This window comes from Tigriopus californicus, chromosome 1 (assembly GCF_007210705.1).
Source record: "Tigriopus californicus strain San Diego chromosome 1, Tcal_SD_v2.1, whole genome shotgun sequence".
NCBI lineage: Eukaryota > Metazoa > Arthropoda > Copepoda > Harpacticoida > Harpacticidae > Tigriopus > Tigriopus californicus.
Genome location: NC_081440.1, coordinates 2,652,994 through 2,674,979, shown reverse-complemented (window position 1 = coordinate 2,674,979; position 21,986 = coordinate 2,652,994). Strand labels below are relative to the sequence as shown.

At 45.7% G+C, this 21,986-nt stretch overlaps 1 protein-coding gene across 1 annotated transcript; it reads right to left on the bottom strand.

The window, feature by feature from the left end:
• Nucleotides 1-2,002: 2,002 nt before the first annotated feature.
• On the bottom strand, nucleotides 2,003-20,467 carry LOC131889443 (uncharacterized). The gene is made up of 13 exons (XM_059238541.1): nucleotides 14,548-20,467; nucleotides 13,742-13,837; nucleotides 13,591-13,679; nucleotides 13,353-13,523; nucleotides 6,464-13,271; nucleotides 6,281-6,402; nucleotides 5,131-5,527; nucleotides 4,817-5,038; nucleotides 4,020-4,138; nucleotides 3,360-3,614; nucleotides 2,859-3,221; nucleotides 2,708-2,785; nucleotides 2,003-2,427 (listed from the first exon to the last, which is right to left on the bottom strand). Exons 1-13 carry the CDS (start codon nucleotides 20,186-20,188, stop codon nucleotides 2,398-2,400), a joined length of 14,391 nt encoding a protein of 4,796 aa, XP_059094524.1. The 5' UTR covers nucleotides 20,189-20,467; the 3' UTR covers nucleotides 2,003-2,397.
• Between the last annotated feature and the right edge of the window lie 1,519 nt (nucleotides 20,468-21,986).

The following is a 21,986-nucleotide window of genomic DNA, read 5'->3' as shown; positions in this document are numbered from 1 at the left end:
AACAAACGAAACGGTTCATGAACTCAGGATTCGGCGGGTGGTGGACAATGAACTGAGGCAGGGTTCCAAACTTTTTTCTTGAATCCTGCTAGAGGACAGTTCGCAAACTATAATAATGACGTCTTGATGCATCCTTCGAATTGGAAGGGTCCCAAGTTGTAGTCCCTTTAAATGGGGTTCATACCTTGAATTGTATAATCTCAGAAAAATATTCTTTGCTCGGCGTTGCACCCTCGCCAATCCTTGGAGACGATCGTTCCAATTGTTCCCAATATTTGGAGAAGACCAAACTTGAGACGAATTCTCAAAAGGAGGTCGCACATATGTCGTGTATCAGATATTCATTGTTCTATCCAGGAATGATCCCGATCTGAGTGATCGAGGTAACCGAGGAACTCATAGCCAATTGCCCCTTAGGTTCTTGGAACGGTCCGTTCAATTACAGCCAAATTTCAATCTGTCACAATCCAGTGGATAGCCGGTATTTCGACATTTCCTCAAGATAAAACCATGATGGAAATTGGATGTCCCCCCCTCCCCAGAAACATCCCGCTTTCAAGTGAAGTTCCCGAACCTCCGAATGCTGGAATCTGATAGGGAGGAAGTGGGGCAGAGAAAAGAAAAGGTTGGGACCATCTTCGGAGCATCTTATCTCCTAATCTATTCCCTTTTTACGTCGTCAGTCCATCACTTTGGAACGAATATCAAGCTTGAATGGAGAAAAGTGCAAGACTTCATGGTATCGAAATATTTGGTGGCAAATTTCACCAAGGCCGAGTTCCTACTCGTCCAGAAGCACAAAGACCGTGACAATTCTTCAAAAATTAGAGGGAGCCATGACCACGTTTTGCCATGTGTAAACGTACCTGATCGGCAACTGAGTGATGGCCTCCGTGGAGGGAGATATTTTGATGTCGTTATTGCGAGGGCCAATCAAGCATTGGGAGTACCTGGACAACTGAGCGCTCACGTGCCAAGTACTTATCTTTGGCCTATCTGGACAGTAGTCCAGAAATCAAATCTACTCTTGCGTTACTAAGCGTAATATCTCCCTGATAGAAGTGAAATTTGGTGCTATGACAATTAAAAAAAACATTACAGTAAATACCCCCACACATACATACATACATACATACATACATACATACATACATACATACATACATACATACATACATACATACATACATACATACATACATACATACATACATACATACATACATACATACATACATACATACATACATACATACATACATACATACATTCTTTATATAGTTGAAGTTTATTAGCCTTCCTTTTGTTCTTCTTCTCTTGCATTGCTTATTTTGCCACTTGTCCTGCAAATTAAAGTAGATTGAAATGATGCTTTTTACAGTGGTTTGAAAGCATTCAATTTCCCATATGGTTTTGAACCCTGCAACTGGCATATTTAATCAATAACTGTGAATCGCATTTCTTATCAAATCGGCGTTTAGCTTGGCCGGCATTTTGCAATTGCAAATGATTTATGGACCAAGAGTCATTGATCCAACAATCAAAGTGTGCATTGCTCTTGATTCACATCCTGCGAAACGTAATACTTCTGCGATATTTGGGCCCTTTTTGTTGGCATGAGAAATAATAGCTCTCTTTCCCTCTTGCGCAAAGAAAAACCACATTACTAATCGAAATTGCAGGGTTTGCTTTCTACGTTGGAAATGACCTTTTCTGGACTACTTCATAAGCCAGGGAATGCTTTCATCCTACACTTTCTGCAGCAGTAACCTTCGATGAGTGGATATCGTATTTGCCCACAAGAAACCTTCATCGATTCATTCCAGCGTTGGTAATACCCAACAATATTGTAAAAACAAGATCGAGTTTATTGTTTTATACTGCACGGTATTGATTAGAGGCCTAAATGGAAACAGCATGTGTTATTCCAAGGATGGGGTGCCCTTTGGCGTTAGGCTTGTTTCAAGCTACTTGGGAAGATATTCCCTAAGAACAGTTCTTGAAGAAGTAAGTTTATTTCATACTTTGGAAAGGTCCTGGTAATAGACATTGGTAAAACACATTTCTATTTTTGTCGTATTTACAAGGTTTGATTATAGTTAATAAAAAAGGCAACGGAGATAACAATTGGTAATAAAATCTAGAAACAGATCATAAAACTTAACGAAATTTGTTGTTTTGGCCTAGATTGATTGGATTCTGAATTCGATTGGAAATGTTCTAGTCAATTTTTCCTATATTCGTATGATTCCTAGGAGAGGGACTTGTCAGGAAGAAGATGAAGCCGAATTACAAGTTCGAAACATGAGAGGAAATTTAGCACCAGCGTTGTTGTAGGCAGATAGAGATTCCTGAATTTCCGGGGAACGAGGAAGAACGTAAACAGAATTTGATCTTCTAAAGGGAGTCGAGAGAGCCATCACTGTCCTGAAAAACAAAAATCAATGTTAACAGCGTATGTAAGCACCATTTCGAACTCCGACTGATAAAGAAAGACACTGTTTGTGATATCATTTAAGCCTTCACGAACAAGCGTTGTTTCGTATTATTCCCGGAAGATTCCAGATGGAAGTTAGCTGCAATTCGGCGTGGTAGAGCGGTGCTGTTTGTGAGCTAATAAGTTTGCATCATGTCTAGAAGCCCCATAGGGAGTTACTCTTCCTCCCCAAGAGTATTCAAGACAACAGAGCCCCTAAGCTATGCTTACGTGAAGTCGGTACAACTGGTGCGTTGGCGAGACAACAAACGAGGATCCGCCGTCACGTTCGGCCATGGTCCGCCCATCCTAGAAAAGACATATTCATTGTTAGCACAAGTACTCGACATGCTTCGTGCCTGACATTTTAGAAAATGTTTACCTCGCTGGTGGCATGTGATCGATTGCTTCGGTATGATGTGGCAGCTGGAGTGTGCAGTGGACGAGTGACTGGACGAATGATCGTCTCATTGTAGGATCTGGCCACGGATTGGGCATCTGCCCGGTCCAGGTCGCCCCTGGAAACAGAGCGGTGGATATTGCGCCCTCCACCGTGTGAATCATCCGAATAAGACCCATCGCCCGCTAGCAAGGGATCAACCGACCCGGCTCGGTTGCTGGAGCGTCGGGATGCCCCTCCGACGGATCCGGGGCCACCATGACTAAATCCGGACGCGAACGAAGGAACGCTCTTTCTGCGGTGGCGACTCGAAAGGGACGTTCTCTCGGACATGGCGCGATTGGTCTGCAAGTCATGGAAGGTCAAAATTAACACGAGTCTTTGTGAGGGGTGTGGAGGGGACATCAAGACCCAGGGGTACATTTGGATTGGTGACCAGAAGAAAAAGTGTTTGAGTGAGCGTCAGGGGTGTGATTTAGTTACCTCCATAGGGACCATGAGGTCCTCGTCATCTGAGTGGAAACTGAAGCGTCCGGGTGACTTGGAGACCCTGGCGCGAGGAATGACCAGAGCTGGATTAGGGTGCATGCGCATATCCCCGGGTGCCAGGCCACTCTGCCAGGATCCAGCAGGCTTCATTCCGCCCGCCGAGGAGTGACTTCCGGCATTTGAGCCTTGTTTCTTCATTCCAGGGCGAGGAATGAAGTTGTTACTCGATGTCATTGAGCTCTTCTTGGGCTGAAATGTGCATGGAATTGGTGCAAATTTGGCGTGTAAGTTAATAAATATTTGGGGCCATGTTAGTCGTGGAAAGTGAACGTGATGAACTAACAGGATTTGGGTGAACGAAGATGTTTGTGCAGAGTGCTAATTTATTTTGGTGAATATTTTCTAGTCATTTTATTGGATTGGGTTTAACCATTACTAAATCCTCTCGACTAAAGCTTCTGACTAAATAATGCAGTTCTCCTGTAACAAATGAGATCCTGTCTAATAAGACCCATTACAGTGTCATGGGGAAATGGCCAGAGACTAATTATCCACTTTGGACGCAAGCTCACGTAGTGCAGGGGTCCAAGCGGGCGTAGAACGACGATCTAAGAAACATAAAATGACGCCTCTCCAACCATAGTATCTGGTTACCTTGTGCTTTTGAACCATGCCTCCTCGACTGGATTTGAGTGTCCCATGTGGATCCATCATTAAGCCATGGCTTCTCACACTGGGCGGTATTCTGGAGACGGTACTGGTGCCATAGGGAGCTGAAAATAACAAAACCAAAGAATGAATTTCTCCTGTACATAGCTTTGTTGGGGAGAAATGCTTGAGCTCTATCAGGACAGACACAAGCTAGGATTTTAAAATGGCACATTCAAAAGGTTTCTTCCCAAGTGACTTGATGTTGCATAACCTTCGCTCATAGTCACTCTCCTTTCACCCTATTCAGACCTTCAACTTCTGTTTTTCACTCTGATAGTGAACTCTGACCCGGGGGAAAGAAAGTTTCTGCTCAAACTTTTCTATTTTTTTCGTACCCAATTTAGATAACTTGCATCTCGACAGAGAGACTTTTGGTCTTCGAGCTCTGGAATTCCACTTCAAGGCCACTTGGTTTCGTTTTAACATTATCCTGTCGTAGAATGTTTCTAGGGCTTTCGTTACATTGATGTTTTCTCTACTTCGAGAAGGACCATCATAAGAAAAGTGTTTGCTCACGGCAAAGGAGCCAATTACTCCGTCCAGCCGTTTATATTAACGATCCAAGACCAAATTGGGATGAAGCCTCTTTCTCCTCTTGATTCTCAATTAACGACCAAAAATGTATCAGTGACGGATCCCAAATTGGGTCCATGCAAACTGAGTCGCCTCAACCCAATGACACTCATTCTCACACTTGTTCCATTTTCAATGGATCAGGAGTCTAGCGTTCAAAAACTTACTTGGAATCATATTCTTTTGTCTGTCTCTACAACAGAAACAAGATACACCGCAAGCGATGAAGATCATCAAGGCCACGGAAACGCAACCCACAATGAGGAGCAATTTCAGGTTGATCTGACAATTCCGTCCCGCGAACCAATCCCGACATTCGCAAGTGACATCTTGCCCGCGAATGATACACTCGCCGTTTCGATTGCAGAGGTCGCATTCGGTGGTTGTGGCTGGAATATTAAATATAAGTGACCGTGAGGACCTCTTCATTTACCTCAAGGAGCACACAAGCAATTTGATCAGTGTCACGTGCCAAGCATACCTGAACAAACCCGACCGGGAAGAGTATCAGATCCACTGAGGTCATGATAACCGTCTTTGCATGCGCAAGTGTAACTCCCTTTTTGATTGAGACACTGGGCTTGATCTGAACAATCATTGTGATCGTCAGATGAACATTCGTCAAAATCCTGGACGGAGACTCTGGACACGGTCACATCGGCTCCCAATGGAAGTTTGGTGTCCTTGATGGGATCCTCAAGGATGGACTGCAAACGTTTGTCGGTGATGATTCGGCCGTCGTCCGCAATGTGGACCACTATTTGAATGGCCATTGATTCGTCTTTCGTGAGGTTCTTTTCACCGCCGAAGAACAGGACCTCTCGTTTGGTTTGATTGCCGATCTTGATTGACATGATCTCCGAACCATGATAGGAATCCTGGAAATGAGGGGAAAGAAATAATGGGGTTGTTTGAGTAATGTTCATTCTGAAATTGTAATAAATTCAATTAAAGATGGCCCCTAATAATTGATTCGAAGGCTCATATCATGTACGTATTTAAAAGATTGTATTGAAAATCGAGAGCATTTCTTCGCGTTTTGAAAATTGTAGCCCTGTGCATCTTCATTACATGTAAGCACCATAAAACAAACCCCTGATTTGCTCAGATAAATATCCTTTTTCTTCGAATAATTCCAAATTGACGATTTGCATAACCTTGCTGGAAACTGCTCCATTCCTTTAATTGTATTTTTTAACAAATTACAAACCACAAACAAATATATTTGTCCATAGTATTGACTAGAAACATATCTTTTCTTTTATGTAATTTTCATTTCAAAGACTTGATCATAATACACCGATATCCATCCAATAATATGTAAATTGCTTCATTACTCTGTCAGGAACTTCTGTCGTTGCTAGCCTTTAACAAACCCCCATTTGAGCGTCTTCGTCGGCAAGAAATGAACCCAATTGACTCAGCATGCAATATGTTGACTACGGCCTTTCATTTCCGACCTCCAAGGCGTATGTGTTTGAATGCAAAGCCACTTTAAGGACTTCTTTGCGTGTGCTTATCCTGGGTAGTGACAGGAACGGTTCTTTGGTTACTGTTCCATGGCACACAAACAAAGTACATGTGAATAAATAATGCGCCACGGAGCTCATGTCGACAAGGAGTAAGCTTACCTTGATTTCACGCTTCACCGTGTCTTCCACGGCTTGTTGAACGGCCTGAGGGCTCATTCGAATAACCAAAATCTCCTCACTTTCAGATTTGGTCAGGACCTCGAGTTGGTAGGATCGGGATTCTGAAACAAAGGTGGGCATTTTAAAGTACATCCAACGAAGTATTTTGCCAAATGTACGTACTTTCACATGATTTTCCTGGAGAACTCCTGCCAAATCCTGGACGACATTTGCAACGAATCTCGTGGGAGTAGATCTGACAAATCTCATTTTTCCCGCAAGTGTTTTGACATGTGGTTTCCGGATCAGAATCCTCGGCGGAAAGCGCCTTCCCGGGAATGCTCTCCACAATTGCTCCATCAATGTTGTTCCCTAAGATTTCTTTTCGCTTGATACCATCATCATTGTCAATGATTTTGTCCGGTTTGAAAGAGTTCCCTGGCTTTTGGCCAATACTGGGAAGATAGGGAGATCCGGCCAATTTAAAGGTCTCTTCTTCCTCTTCCTCCTTTTTCTTGGTCTCCAATTCTTTTTCAAGTGGAGCACTCGGGTCCTTGATCAGGGGCTTTTTCAAGTCTGATTCATTTTGTGAGGACTCTGTAACCTTTGGCTTGGTGGTTCTTGTTATCGTAGCAATACCCGGAGTCACACGAGGTGGGAAAATGGAGGGTCGATTGCTGGGTCGAGCGACGAAGATGTTCTTGTCAATAACATTTGGAGTATCGATACTAGTTGGTCGAATGATTGGCCTCGAAAGGGTAGGACGGATCAGAGAAGGCTTGACAATGCTTTGAGCTGGAGTGGAAGATACCCGACCTGAGGGTCCGATATTAATAAAGGTGCCAGTGTCTGGTTCAACGCCAGGAGGTAGAGGGTCAGTTGACCCCTCAACTGAGTCAATTGATGAGGAGATTTCTTGATCCGATTCAATATAGTCGTAATCTGGCTCTTCATTTTTGCCAATAGGCCTTGTCGGTGGTCCATCTGGTTGGCTAATATCTACGTTTTCCACTGAACCTTTTATGGGCCCTTCCGAGTCTTGTCCGTCAAAAGCGCCATTAAAATCTCCGTAAGAGTTAGCTTGGTTCCCTGTTGGATCATCTACAAAGCCAGGGACAAAACCTTGGCCAGACTCTGGCTCATCAGAGTTAAAAGGAGTCAATGGAATTTTTGCTATCAGATTGTTGCCGTCACCCAAAGTGTTGAATGACCCCTGCCCTTGGCCGAGGAATGGGTCATTTGGCCTTGGTCGAGGCCGTTGTGGTTTGAATGGAATCTGAGGCGGCAGATGTGGGGGAAATGGAGATTGTGGCAATGGTCCCCGATGATCATAGGGAATTTGGTTGTTTTGAGGGAACGGCGGTCGAGGATTTCGAATGAATGGTGGTCGGGGTTGGGGTCCGAATGGCGTGGGAGGAGGTGATTGAAGGCCAGGATTTTTGAATGGATCTACCGAGGGTCGAACTGGATTCCTTTCATCAAACGGAGCTGGGTTCCTGTCACCAAGCTGAATTGGGCTCCTTTCACCAAACGGAGGTGGGTTCCTTTCGCCTATTTGCGTTGGGTTCCTTTCGCCAAGCTGAATTGGGTTCCTTTCCCCAAGTTGCGTTGGGTTTCTTTCGCCTATTTGGGTGGGGTTCCTCTCGCCAAGTTGCGTTGGATTCCTTTCGCCAAGTTGAACTGGGTTCCTTTCGCCAAGTTGCGTTTGATCCCTCTCGCCAAGTTGAGTTGGATCCCTTTCACCAAGGAGAACCGGGTTCCTTTCACCACGTTGAACTGGGGTCCCCTCACCAAATGGTATTGGGTTCCTTTCACCAAGTTGAACCGGGTTCCTTTCATCAAGTTGAACCGGGTTCCTTTCATCAAGTTGAACCGGGTTCCTTTCATCAAGTTGAACCGGGTTCCTTTCATCAAGTTGAACCGGGTTCCTTTCATCAAGTTGAACCGGGTTCCTTTCATCAAGTTGAACCGGGTTCCTTTCATCAAGTTCAGAGGGTTTTCCTTCATCAGGTTGATCTGGATACCGTTCTCCGTTAAGAGGAAACGACCCTGTCCCATCGTTCACGTTTAAGTCATTTGTGTCGTCATCCTCGTGACTTGAATCTCCATTTTCATAGGTGTCATTACGGGACTCGTCGTTTAAGGTGGGATCAATTTCGGGATCATTTGCATTGGGAGTGCCATCTTGGTTATTCCCTTGTTCATCCTTGTACTCATAATCAACAAGAATGTCTGTGTATTCTTCACCCTCAAATTCTGGATCAAACGAAATTGGGGGAAGAAGATTGGTGTTCTCTGAACTGAATGGATTCTCTGTTGGATCCTCTGTATTAAACTCGTTCGCAATGGCCTCTGGAAGGTCGGTCTTAGGGTCTTCCACGAGCCTTGGAGGTGGAGTTTGATAACTTGGTCTTTGATTTGGATTTAATTTCTCAGAATCAGGAGCAAGTTCTGCTTCTGTTACGGGATCTTCTGATTCAATAAATAGCGGAGGAGTTTCTGGAACCAGGTCCGTCTTAACCACAAATGATCCCCATGAATTCGAGTACGAGGATGTGGAAGTTTGACTTGGTTTAAGGTTGTTACCGTCAGGCCTGGTGGGATTGATAATTGAGTCCCTTACCGTCCATTCACGGTCAAAATTAGTGTTTATGGCTGGTCGCTTTGCCTGACTAAATGGATCATTTGAGTTGATGGTGTCGGTAACCTTATTCACAGCCGCCCATTCATTAGCATACGTTGTGGTTTTGGGAGCCTCTTTTTCACTAATTATGTATTCAATGTAGGGAGAGGATGTTGAGGCAGTGGGAGCTGGGGGCAATGAATCGCCTTCAGTGTACCATCCTTGGTAATCAATGTTACTACTTCCCCTCTGGGGCTTCACAAAGATTCCCTTTGTAACTGGTACTGAAGAATCCGATGATGTTGGGCCCTGAGGAGTAGCAAGGAAGCTGGGCTCGATTTCAGTGACAGAACTCTTAATATCGTCTTTTTTAACAATAGCCTCATTCTCCCTATCCTTGTCATTGGTATTTTCCACATTATCAGGAGCCCTGCTGCTATCTTGAGGTTGCCTAGCCTTAAGAGGATTCCTGACTTGGCCGCTGTCGTATTTGGTGGAAGGGCGATTTACTGTTGAAGGTTCAAGTTCGATGTGTAAAGCTTGAGAACCTGGAGGTCCATCTGAAGGATTATCGATAGGGGTGAATTCAGAAGGCGGGTTTATGGCCGCTGGTGGGGGGTTAGGACGCCCTCCATTCGCAATGGGACGGCTTCCCACTATGTTTGGACGTCCGTCAGCAGGCTTTGGTTGAGTTTTAATGGGATTAGGGCGAGTTCCTATTGGGCTGGGAGGGTTTTCAAAAGAACTGGGACGAGGACCAATGGGAGCTTGAGGAGTTCTTATTGGGCTCGTCGGAACCTCAATGGAACTTGGGTTTTCAGCAGAGTTGGGTCGAGCTATGACGGGTCTGGGACGCAGGAAATTATTTGGCTTGGTTCTGGGCGTGGTCACTCTAAAGTCTGGTCGAATAAACTCCGTCGGGGTTGTGTCTTTCCGATCGTATTGGCTTTTAAAAGATGGTGTTGATGATAGTGGTGGTCTTGGGAGTAGGAGACCAGATGGTCTTTTGATTGGCAAGGGCGGTCTTCGCGGAGGACCTCTACTTGGTGACTCTGGTCTGCCCTGTGGAGCCGTTGATGGTGAGGGTGGGAAATTTGGCCCCGCAGAGACAGGAACGGGAGTCTGGGGTTGACTAAGGTTCTGGGTGGTAACGTCAATCCGGGAGGTTGTGGATTCAGAGGGTCCCAAAACCGGAGAATCACTACTAACACCAAACTCTTCATCCCCAAAAACGGATCCTACATATCTGTTTTGTTGACTTATGACAACAAAAGAACCGTCTGGCCTCTCAAATGGTGATTTGGTTTTGTTGCCCTTCTCTTCTTTATTTCTATCAGCATAAGCATCAGAGGTCTGAGGGATTATTTCATTTGACGTGAATGGAGGAGGCTTGAACCCGGCAGGCTCACCTCCTTGATAAGGTTGCTTTGGCGTAACAGGTCTGATATTGTTCCCTTGCAAATTTAGGGGAGTCGGAGATCCACTGGAGACGAACCCAATTGGAGGTTTGGGTCTGGAGGATTCGTCAAATTGGGAAGATGGTCGAGGAGAAGGAATCTGACGTTTGGGAGGAGCCAATGGTCTACCTTCAGAGTCTCTAGGGGGATTCAAAGTTGGGGATCCAGGCTGAGATTTGAAGTTCAGGCTCGGCGTCGATTTTCCTCCTAAAAATGGATTTTGGCCATTATTGCCTTGATTTGGGCCTACTTGGCGTGGGGGAAAAGAGTTGCCGTTGTTTGAGGGGGGAGGAGGCAGTTCAGCTAAATTTGGATTAACCCCATTTGGTCGATGTGATCCGACGTAGCCAGGAGGAGGGCGATTGGGAGGGAAATTAGGATTTCTTAGTCGTGGCGGGGGTCGAGAGCCCTGAATGGATCCTGGCCTGATTGGACCTCCATTGTTTGGAATTGGTTGTCGAAAGAGAGAACCTTGATTTGTGGGTGGGCGATTGGAGGGACCCTGATTAGATCCTGGCCGAATGCCTTGGCCTCTATAGATTCCAGGCCGCGATGGAGAATCTTGTTTAAATCCTGGACGATTTGGAGGGACTTGGTTAGAATTGGGACGGCTAAAGGGCCCTTGGTTAGATCCAGGTCTAAACGGAGGACCCTGAACGCTCCCTGGACGAGTATAGGGACCCTGATTTACTCCTCGAGGACCTTGAGTGTCTAATGGAGGTCTGTTACCTTGGTTGGGGTACTGATTGTTTTGGGCTATTATATCAAAAGGAGCTTTCACCACTACTTCGTTGTTGGTTGAATGTTCATGGAGCGAGTCGTCAAGTTCACCTTGAATGGTATTGGGTCGTGGGGGGTATTTCTTTGATCCTGGTCTCTGGGGCGGGGGAGGCCTACTCAATGGCCTTGGTGGAGGAGGCCTATTTGGTGGTGGTCCTCTGGGTGGATATTTACTCGGATTATTTCTAGGTGGACCAAAGGAAGGTTGTCTAGGAGGTCGTGGACGAGAAGACTGGGGTCTTTGATTTCTGGGTGGTGGACCGAGATATGGACCATTGATGTCCAAATTTGATCCAACTGATGAGGCAGTTACGTAATCATCACCGATGTATACATAGTCACCCCTCTTGACTGCATCACCCTGAACACCCACTTGGCTGGGATAAGTCATGGGTAATCCAGGCACAATCTTGATAGACATTGGATGTCCCTCATACTTTCCAAAAAGATGACCTTGCTCATACCTGTTCAAAACATCAATGATGTGTGGATCAGTCGACTTAATGATATGATCATTAATGATTAGTCGGTCGTCATCAAGAAACAAGGCCTCATCTGGCTTTTGGCTTTTGAGAGCCTCATAGACATCCTTGGGAACTGTCACAATTGGTTCGTCAGTGGAGCCGGAATAGGAGAGATCGTCCGAGTCCGAGTAGTCAATATCAATTCGCGGAGAAGCTTGATCAGGTCCAGATCTGAGGGGCAGAGGTACAGGCCCATTGACATCCCTTTGTTGAAGTGGTATGAACTCATAGTTCGGCCTTGAAGGCTTTAGCCTGCCTGCCCCGCCCACTGGAATGAAATTGGGCTCTCCTCCAGGAATTCTAGCAAAAGCTGGTAAATTGGCAGTGGGTTTGATGCGACCTTCTACCCTTGTTGGTTGCACAATGTCTGACTTCTTTGAGAGTTCACTTCGACGATTGGCAATGGCGCTTCGAATGGGCCCTCGCAACAAAGTGGCCACTGCATCCAAAACGGGGCCCAAGTTCACATTTGGAGTTGCACCACCAAATACCTCGCCAAGCCCACCCACAACAGCATCAATCACTCCTCCCGAAGAAGTGCCATCAGATTCTCCATTGCCGGGAGTTGTTGTTGAAGGTGAGGATGGAGAAGGATCAATTCCCTGATTGGATACCTCGCTTCCACCGCTGATGGACTGACCCCCCGAAGTAGCTCCGACATCATTGTTTCCATGATTCCCTGAAGCATTACCACTATCATTGCCTCCTGGGGTGACTGAGTGGTTGTTGTCGTCTGGTACCGCTCCAGGTTCTTGACTGCCATGCTCTTGAGATGATCCATGATTTGTTGGAGGTTCATCCGGGGCGGTGTTTCCTGGGACACCCCCTGCACTGCTCCCAGAGGAGCTTAATTGTGTGGAGAGGGTTTGCGAGGGACTAACTGAGCCTGGGGTCGTTTGACCAGAATTGGGCAGTGTCAAAATCTCAGGTCCATCAGTGGGCAGATTGAGGTCCGTAAAGGGTCGAGTTGGGGTCACAGATAAAGAGGACAAGGATGAAGCAAATGACTCTTTCAGTGAGTTGAGAAATTGTGCTTCAAGGTTAACGCTGGAGGCGAAATCATTGACGTTTTGAATGTCATTATCAGTGTTGGGCAATGAAAGGCCCATTGAAGGGGCTATTGTGGATTGGAAAGCTTCCTTGATGGAAGATAGCTTGTTTTTGTCGGGGAAAATCGCCCCACTTTCAGGTGCATTTCCTAAACTAGAGTCCAAGGTTATGTACTCCGGCAATCTCGAGGTGCTGAACAAAGACGTCGATATTTGCGTAATGACCTCCTTGCTTTCTCGAACCTCGCCCACTGCGTCAGTGGTGAAGTAGGTATAGGTGTTGTATAGTGTCCTAATTTGGCCATAAATGTTAGGACCCAATGACAGGTACTTCAACTCATTAACTCCTGGTATCAAAGACGGCGCCAGCACGGTTCGTGTAGGACTTATTTGTCCAGGATTCTCGTCTCCAAACGTTTCCGTCACAATGGTTGATTCCACCTTCGTTCGAGTTTTCGTGATTGTCGTACTTCGGTCAATTAGCGTCGTATAGTAAGTGGAAGTAGTAAAATACGTCTTGGTGGCAAAGTCGCTAATAGGGCTGGACGAAGGCTGGATCTAAGGTTAAGTGCAAAAGAAGGCGATAGTTCACAGATAAAACCTTACAAGTCAGTCGAAGTATGTGTGGTATTCACTCACCTCAATATTTAAAAGAGGAGTAGCCTCAGGAATTCCAGCCTCTGTAACGATGTTACTGGACACAACTATGTCAGTTTTTGTCACTGTCGAGTCTTCGACCACAGAGGTAACAAAGTAAGTGAAAGTACTGTACTCTGTCTTTACTATGGGCGAGGGGTCTAAATCGGTAGCCTATTTTAAAAGTACGCGTGTTAGTTCTGTTTTTGGGTTTTGCCCACAGTCTTCAAAGTGAACTTACAGATTGGCGTTGAACAGCAAATCCATCTCGTACCAACTTTGGAGCCAAAGTCAGTGGTTCATCGATGGCCTCTTCTGGGAAATAGGGGTCTAAAAAATAGTGCAGTTTTATGTCGACGCTCACAACGTTTTGTCTTTTTCCCGTCTGTTACCTTTAACAACCACCTTGACGTCCCCAAAAAGTCTAGTCTGGAATTGTCGTTCTTCTCGTTTGTCTCGTCCTCGAGGATCCTCTTCCTCAGAGTATACTAGAATCACATAAATGTATCGATATATATATAACGACCGAAAGCCTTTTGTCGACCATATCTGAACTACCCATTCCTAAACATGTCGTTTTTATTGGAGAAAAATAAGGCGACGCAAATGACGGATGACAACCTGAAGTTTCATTTTATTTTGTTTTCTTTTACTTTCAATACAGATTTGCAAAAAAACGATTTATTCAACTCACAGAACATACTTATTCCAGACAAAGTTCATGAACAGGGTCAAAGGGTTGTGCTTATTTGTTTTTGTTGATTCATTGGGGAACTCGTTGTCAAACCTCTGAGCACATCAAAAATAACATGACATGCTACTTTTTGTCACTATACAAGTTTACATTGCTTCTGTGCCCATTCTGTGATGATGACTCGATCCGTCGGGAAATGGCACAGAATATCAAATGGATCCTTCACAAGCAATAGCAGGGAACTATCTTAATGGCAATACGTGAGAAATACATTCGTGCTTTTAATATCTGGACTAAATCAAATGGCTCAGGGGGATAATTTCATACACTGTACAGAGAAAAGTTTAAAAAAAGGAGGCGGGGGCAAATAAGATTTGTCTTTGAGCACTTTGTCGTGGAACTTTTTTTTGAGGGAACTGGGACTTTGTGGCGGGCAGGTGTAGATGAAAGAGAGTAATAGACTTGGATTATCACTATGTTTTGTTGGTGCTGCAATTGTGGTTTAGCCTAGCAACGAGGCTATGTCTAGGTACCTAGTATTTTCAAGGTTTTTCTTATCCTTAGTCAATGTTGGTCCTAGCTCGTTGAGACTTGACTGCAACTCAAACACATTTGACCCAGAATTTGCTGTCGATCTTTTGACTGAAGCCTCAATCAATGGCTCAGGAGCAAGAACGGCATTGGGGGCAAGAGTCAGTCGGACTCGTTCAACACGAGAAGGTTGAACTGCTGCAATGTCGCGCTTGCGCCTTTCACTTTCATTGGGGTCAATGGTTACGGTGGAGGTGAGGATTGTGAAATCCCCAGGGGTTTTACCAGATACAAATTTGGTGACAACACTAGTTTGAGGCTCTGGGGGCGGTGGGGGCGTGTCAATTTCAGGGGCTTGCGTGGCTAGAATCTGAGCTTGTTGTTGTTGTAGTTGTTGTTGCTGTTGCAACTTCTGGGCAGCTAATAGTTGAGCGGCGGCGTTGGTGTCAAGGTTCACGGCGGACAAAAGCTGCTGGTTGAGCAGTTGTTGTTGCTGCTGTGCTTGTTGTTGTTGGAGCTGTTGTTGAAGCTGGGCGGCTAGAAGTTGCTGTTGAAGGTCAGGAAAGGCTGTTTGGATGGGATTGGTATTCAAGCCACCACCAAAAGCAGCGGCAGAAGTGGGGGCAATTCTGGTCTCAGTGCTATATTCAGTGGCAGTTACCACCTCAGTCATACTATCGACAAGGGTAGTCTTGATCTCCCTACCTCTAAGGGTAATGCCCAAAACAGTTGACTGGGTGTTTGTGACCGTGGTCACATAGGTACTGGTATGGGTAATGAACTGAGTGGGCGGAACGGAGGCAGGTGCTGCTGGTGCCCCACCCAAAGCTGCTGGTAAGCCCTGAAGCAATGGATTAGCCAAAGGGCTCAAACCACTTTTTATGGACTGGCCTCCCAAAAGTTGCAATAAAAGTTTGCTCAATAGCTGGTTCTGATCTACAGGTTGAATGATTTCTGTGGTTACTGGTTGGATGTTATAAATGGTGCTGGGCACAATGTGTGAGAAGGAGGTACGAAGCCCTCTAATTCGAGTAGGTGTAAACACAACTGCAGTGGTTTCAGTAGCTCTAAGGGCCTCGAAAGTGATAACTTTTGTTCCAGGGACGGGTTGATTTGTAATTGCATTAGCATAAATGACCGGGCTCCCATCAATGTTGGTCGATTTCAAAGCAGTGGCCGCAATGACCTCTAAACTGGGACTGGTGGTGAGGATGTCTCTGTAAGCAGTTTCTCCATTCTCTCTCACAGGGATAACAGTTTGAAGGGGAACTTGATGGGTTACTGTGATGGCGTCCGGAACAGAGTTTTTGGAGGACTGAAGCTCCGTGGTGGAATCGTAATCATAGTCATAATCATAATCAAATAAACTAGTCTTAGGGGGCGAAGTGGGACGTCTGAACGGACTGACAGGGAAACGATTGCTGGTTCCTCGAGAGGAGGTAGTGTCAGAAGAGAAACGGTTTTGATTTCGTGAGCTGCTAGCTAATGTTCTAGGTCGGAACCTAGACCGCCTTAGAGTGGTGGTTCTAGGGGCTGATGTGGGGGGTTCAGTGGTAGATTGGACTGAAGGACGGGTTCGAAGCAAGGTTCGGCCTTGGTTAGGATTAAAACGGGATCTAGAACGGGAGCGGGAAAGGGTAGGACTGTCGTCTTGGCTAACTTGACGACGAACATTGTTGCTACTTCTAGTTGAGTCGGATTCCCTTTCGAAACTGGAATGAAAAGAATTATCATAAGCGTTGTCATAGGACTTGGGTGAGGAGGGATTGGGTTGGTTGGAGGAGCCGGAGAATGCAGTGAACGGTGGGTTGTTCAGGTGGTCAAAGAACTCAGGTTCTTGGCGGGCACGGATGGGGGCACGGCGGGAGGAGGTGGGTTGGCGGACTCGGGTTCGAGCTCCAAACTCAGCATAAGTACTTGCCTGTCGCTTTCGTCGCCTGCTTTCTTGCACTTGCAAGGGATCATCCACTTCGGGGTCTTGTTCCTTCTCAGTGCTCAAATTAGGACGAGGTCGAAGGAAACTAGGTCTCCTACGTTTGAACAAAGAGTTGATGCGAGAGCGTGAACGCTCTCTTTGCACTCGGAGTCGGTCATTTGACCCAAATGGTGAAGACCTTAAGTTCCCGTTGACTTCTGTCTCTTCGTCTTCTTCCTCTTTGGGTGCTTCATTTTGTTCTCCTACTTCTTGTTCCTGGATATCAGCGACAACCTTGGGCTTCCTTGCAAATTTCTCTGTTCGAGACGAAATGAAGATGGGGGTTCTTCCAGGGAGGCCTGAAGGGAAACGAGGAACAGGGACACTCGGAGAGCTTGCTTTCTCTTCTTCCTGGGCTTTGACAGATTCAGCAATTGGCTCTGCATTATCATCGTTGGATTCTTCTCGTAACTTCTTCAATTGGAGTCTCTGTCTTTCCTTCAGTCGTTGTCTGAAGGGACTGGGTCGCCTCAGTCTCAAGTTGGAAATGATGGTGGGCTTGGCTGGATCCTCAATTTCCGTGGGAGTGGGATTGATGACAGAGGAAACACCGCTTGATCTGATTGGTGAGGCTCCTCTTGAGCTGGCGGCAAATCGAGCACTACCTCGCCCAGCAAAACTGCTTGACCTGAATCTGCTACTGCTAAGTGGGAAAGTTGGCGTGGCTTGGATCTCGGCGGGGGTGGCAATCAAGGTTGGAGTTACGTCACTCCTGGTGATGATAGCAACGGTTGTGGTAGTACTTCCTCGGGGTCTTCCATTGCCTCTGGTGCGAGCACGGAACAAATTGGGTCTGATAACCGGAGTGAAAGTTCGCCCTTTGGTGGTAGAATCCACAGAAGAGCTCAAGGTGAAATCATCGTCCAAGTCTTCGAAACTGCCTTGAGATGATTCCAAGATTGGTGTGTCAGTGGTAATTGGAACAGTAGTAGTGACTTCACTTTCCACAGAAGATTCCAAATCAGGCGTGGCTGTGGCCTGAATGGATAGATCCTCTACTGCCGAGGGAGAGATCCCGGCGACGATTTCGGGCCTTTGGGAAAATCTAATATTACTTTGGCTATCGGAGGGTTCAATGCTAATCTGATCCGTCACAGAGGCGGGAAGGACATCGGTTCTGGTCTCCTCTGAGCTCTTGATCATTGTGTTGTCTCCGTCAATGGATGTGGTCCAATAAGTGAAGGTAGTAAAAAATGTAACACTTGGTTGGACAGCTGTCGGTGCGATGGTTGCATCAGCAGTGTTGGTCACAGTTTCCAAGTTGCTTGTGACGAAGCTGGTTCCATTTCGGAACAAAGTCGTGAAGTATGTGAAAGTGGTGTAAAATGTTTTCATGGCAGGTGTGGCAGAGACAACATCAATATTTTCATCCGAGCTCTGGGACTCGGTGGTGACTTCATCTTGTTCTCCATCCTCGCCGCTGCTGGCAGTAGTATTTGGGACAGGATCTTCTGTAGGGTTTGAAGATGATTGCTCATCTTCTTCGTCGTTGTCTTCTTCTTCTTGAGGGGATGAGGGAGCAATAGCAGATGTGCTTTCGGTCACTTCGGCTTCAGTGGTAATTCCAATCACAATGAAAGAACCTTGAGTTGTGCTTTCAACTGCTTCTTGATCTTGTTCATCTTCAAGATCCTTGGGGGTGGTCAATTCACTATTGAGAGCGACATCTCTATGAATAGAAGAGTATTCAAGACGTCTGGGGTTGGCGGGAGATGAAGTGGATTCGATTTCAATTGCCTTAGAGGAGGTGGCCAAAATGGACACGGACTCAGGCGACAAGATGCTGATTGGAACTCCAGATGACTTGATGTTGGAATAGATTTCCGTTCGAGTGGAAATAGACGACGTACCATCCACAAAAAGCGTAGTGAAGTATGTGTAGGTGGTATAGAAGGTTCTCAAAATACCGTTAATGTCTTCATCAAGTTCCTCATCGGTGTCAGGAGTTTCTCGAATGGCTCCTTCTGCCTGTGACTGCTCTGTAAAAGCTTCTCTTGAATTAGGGCGACCAATGAACCCGCTGGTATAAGCTGGGACCTCCGAAGAAGACGCAAATTGACAGGTCGAGTCCACCTCGCAAGAACTTCGCAAAGATGCTAGATCGGTGGGGTCAAGGATGTTGGTCAGTGTAACAATATTAGAAATGATCTCCTCTCTGCTCTTGACTCGAGTGGTAGATGCTCGGAAGAACGTTGTGAAATATGTATAGGTGGTGTAAAGGGTCTTATACACAAGCTCCACATCGGATTCCGGGTCAATGGAACCTCTCAATTCGTCAACGTTCAAAGGGGGTTTACTTGAGGAGATTAAAGAACCGGGGACTCTCTTTGAGGGTCTCACAGATAAACCAGAGAGACCTGGCAGGGCACTGGGCCTCAGGGTGACCTTAGGTCTGTTCCCTGTTCCTCTATTGATGGGGAACAATTTCCGTTTCGAAGCATTTCGATCCAAAAGACTCTTCAAAGGATTGATACTGCTCGAAGTAGCCTTGGCGTCCAATAATGACGAGGGCGTGGGGGCTTCAACAGGAGTCGTTCTGTAAGTTTCGGGCAATTCTGTGTGCGATGACTCAATTGTAGGAATTGCGAAGGAGGAGGATGGAACAAAAGAAATAGAGCGGGTAGGGTTGATTTTTGGGATGAGAATCTTATTCCCATTCTTGGTACTGAAGGTCTTCTTTGGTCGGAACATGACCACAGTGTCATCAATCGTAGTGGTGAAGTCCACGAAACCAATGTAAGTAACAGAGTCCAAGGAAGACTTGGTGGCTTTGGTGGGGTGGTCAAATCGGTGGGCGGCTGTGGGCTCAATCTCATTCTCAATGGTGTGAACTTCGATGCTAGGTTCAGGGATCTTCAGTTCACCGTCCTCACTGACGGTAAAGGTGGGCAGACTCTCTTTCTTTTCCACTTGATCTGGTTTGATGACAATTTCGGACACGTCAATGGATCGAGCTCGAATGGCATTCTCGGTGAGCTCCAATTCGGACTCCAAGTCTCCATTCTTCTTCTCCTTCTTCAAGAGATCATTCAATTTCAAAGGCTTGGACAACTTGGCACCAATGGTTCGTGTGACGATGTTCTCATCACTGGGCTTTGACGGGCGAATTTGCTCCCCAGGGAACTTGTATTCCCCATGCTTGTCAGGACTTCCAAGTTGAACGTTTCCGTTGGGATTGTACACTGGAGTGGCAGAAATAAAGGGGGGATCAGAATACACCTTGGAAATGGAGGACACAAGTTGTGCATAGTGGCCGTCGATGTAGGAACGATAGTGGTAAATGGAGTGTTCGGTCGTTTGTCTACCATGCACCTCATAGCTCGTGCTACTTGAAACCAAACCCGTGGGCTGGACCTCATTCACCGGGGCCGTAGGCTGAATGCGAAAGTACTCTTGGCGAGAGGTACTTTCCACCTTGGCGTACTGCTCGCTGATGTACGTGCCCAAGTGTTGGGTCATATATTCGGTAGTGGTCCCATGGTTGATGAAGGTATCTACAGTGGAGGTGAGGATGCCAATAGGGTGACGGCCATTACGGGTGGCCTCAGGAAAGAGAGTGGTCGTCGCATCTCCCGAAGGGTCCACGACAACTTCTGAAGGAGGACGGACAGGAAAAAGAAAAGAGAAAAAAAAACACATTCATGAGCGTGGTGCAGAGACAAAGTACAAACATTCGAAGATTTTAAGACTGGCCGATGATTGCACAAACAGTTTCAGTGTCTGGATGATGAAAAGATGCTTTTTCAAAGGCAAAGATAAATTTCCGCAGAGACAAGTATTTCTTTCTTTTACTTTGAGCAATATTGATGGATTCATCTCGTTCGTCGGACAGTCTTAAAATTGAAACATTTAGAGGATGCAGTGGCCTGTGAAAAGGAGAGTCCTCGGAGTCCCAAAACACAAGGAAAGATGAGTAGATCAAGGCGAAGATAGAAGGTTTTCGTTGAGTCGAGAAAAGAGGAAGGAAAGAAAGATCATGCAAAAGGAATACAAAGATTGAGAGATAGGGCAAAGTGGAGGTAAGGTTGGTCTTTTGGGGATGTGTTATTACTCCTGGGGAGAGGGTGGAGAAGGAAAGGGTTATGGAAAGGAGGTCGTGAGAAATCCTTACATATGGGATGGATCCACTGATTTTCATCGGCGAGTCTGAGTTTCTGAGTTGATTGTCTGGTCGAGATTCTGGATTAATTTTGAAAGAATAAGACGGATTATGTTTTTACAATATTGTGCTGTGTTGTCGTTGGCGGCGATTTATTTTATTTTTTAATTGTTTTTCTCACTCCTTTAGCACTGAGCACCGCAAGCATGTGTGTGTCCTCCATTTTCCATTCAAGCACGTATCACCAATCCAATAACATAGTCACGAGTTCAGTCTTTTGGTTGCACAGTTTCACACCAGATGTCACTTGAGTTAAACAGATTCAATCAAGATGGTTTTGAGGTCAATTGTCATAAGCGCGGATCATTCGTCTTATATTAAATAATGGTATGTGCGTAGCAAGCAAGCTTATATTATTAAAAAAACAGGTATATGAAGGATGTTCAGATTGGTCGTGGTCGAGTTTTTGGTCAATGGCCACTCTGCATCAACAAAGCTTACACAATATACTTTCAATTATTTCACAAGGATTCAATTTCCTTACCTGATGGGCCCTCTGGTAATCTTTGTGCTAAGGATACTCTGGTGGCATTTGTGACTGAAATAGAAGATGAAAGACATGAGATCAAAAGGACAGGACGATAACAAATTATAGTTATATTCAAATGCAAAGGCAAGCAACACAGCTTGCAGAGAACCCATTATATGTTAAATAATCAATTCTATTGCAAGGTGGGGTGAACTCAAACCATAAAGGACCATTTGCTAGTGCATTTCCAAAAGGTCAAGGAGTACTCAACTCATGGCCAAGTATACATGCGTAACTCACAACCAACTTAACAACCTGTCCCTCCCTCTTTCTACATAAGACTTTTTTCTTCCTTAACAAGTGACATCATAGTCACGGACACCCATGGGTCATTAAAAGCGAGTTTTTTTTTCAAAGACATGTATTGACATGGTTCGTAATACGTGGGCTGAAAATTCCCCACATCATTTGAGTACTTGTCAAGCAAATCCCACCGAGAAGTCCAACTTCTGATATGAGGCAGCCAAATTTGCAATGCATTTCCTTCGTATTTTTGCCGTTTTGAATGCATTCGTGCATATGGATGGGACCATATCCTAGCCACCTAAAGTCTCCTTGGGAAGTTTATGTACAGCAGAGTCTCTTTAATAATTCATGGCCATTCCGACATCTGCCCATGAGTCCATTCCAAACTTATGCCTCTTTTTTTCGTTGAAGACCAAAACGGGTGCCAAAAATTGGCCAACACCAAGATCAAAAGAAGATGGTTCAATTTCTATATGAGTTTCATTCCACCCAAGCTAAGCAAG

What these genes read in the sequence shown, in the direction of transcription:
- LOC131889443 (XM_059238541.1), bottom strand. Translation starts at nt 20,188, where the DNA reads ATGTGTTTTTTTTTCTCTTTTCTTTTTCCTGTCCGTCCTCCTTCAGAA. An exon ending in CTCCTCTTTTAAATATTGAG is followed by an intron (nt 13,272 to 13,352) that starts GTGAGTGAATAC and finishes ACTTAACCTTAG; the next exon opens with ATCCAGCCTTCGTCCAGCCC. An exon ending in CGGTGAAGCGTGAAATCAAG is followed by an intron (nt 5,528 to 6,280) that starts GTAAGCTTACTC and finishes CCTCATTTCCAG; the next exon opens with GATTCCTATCATGGTTCGGA.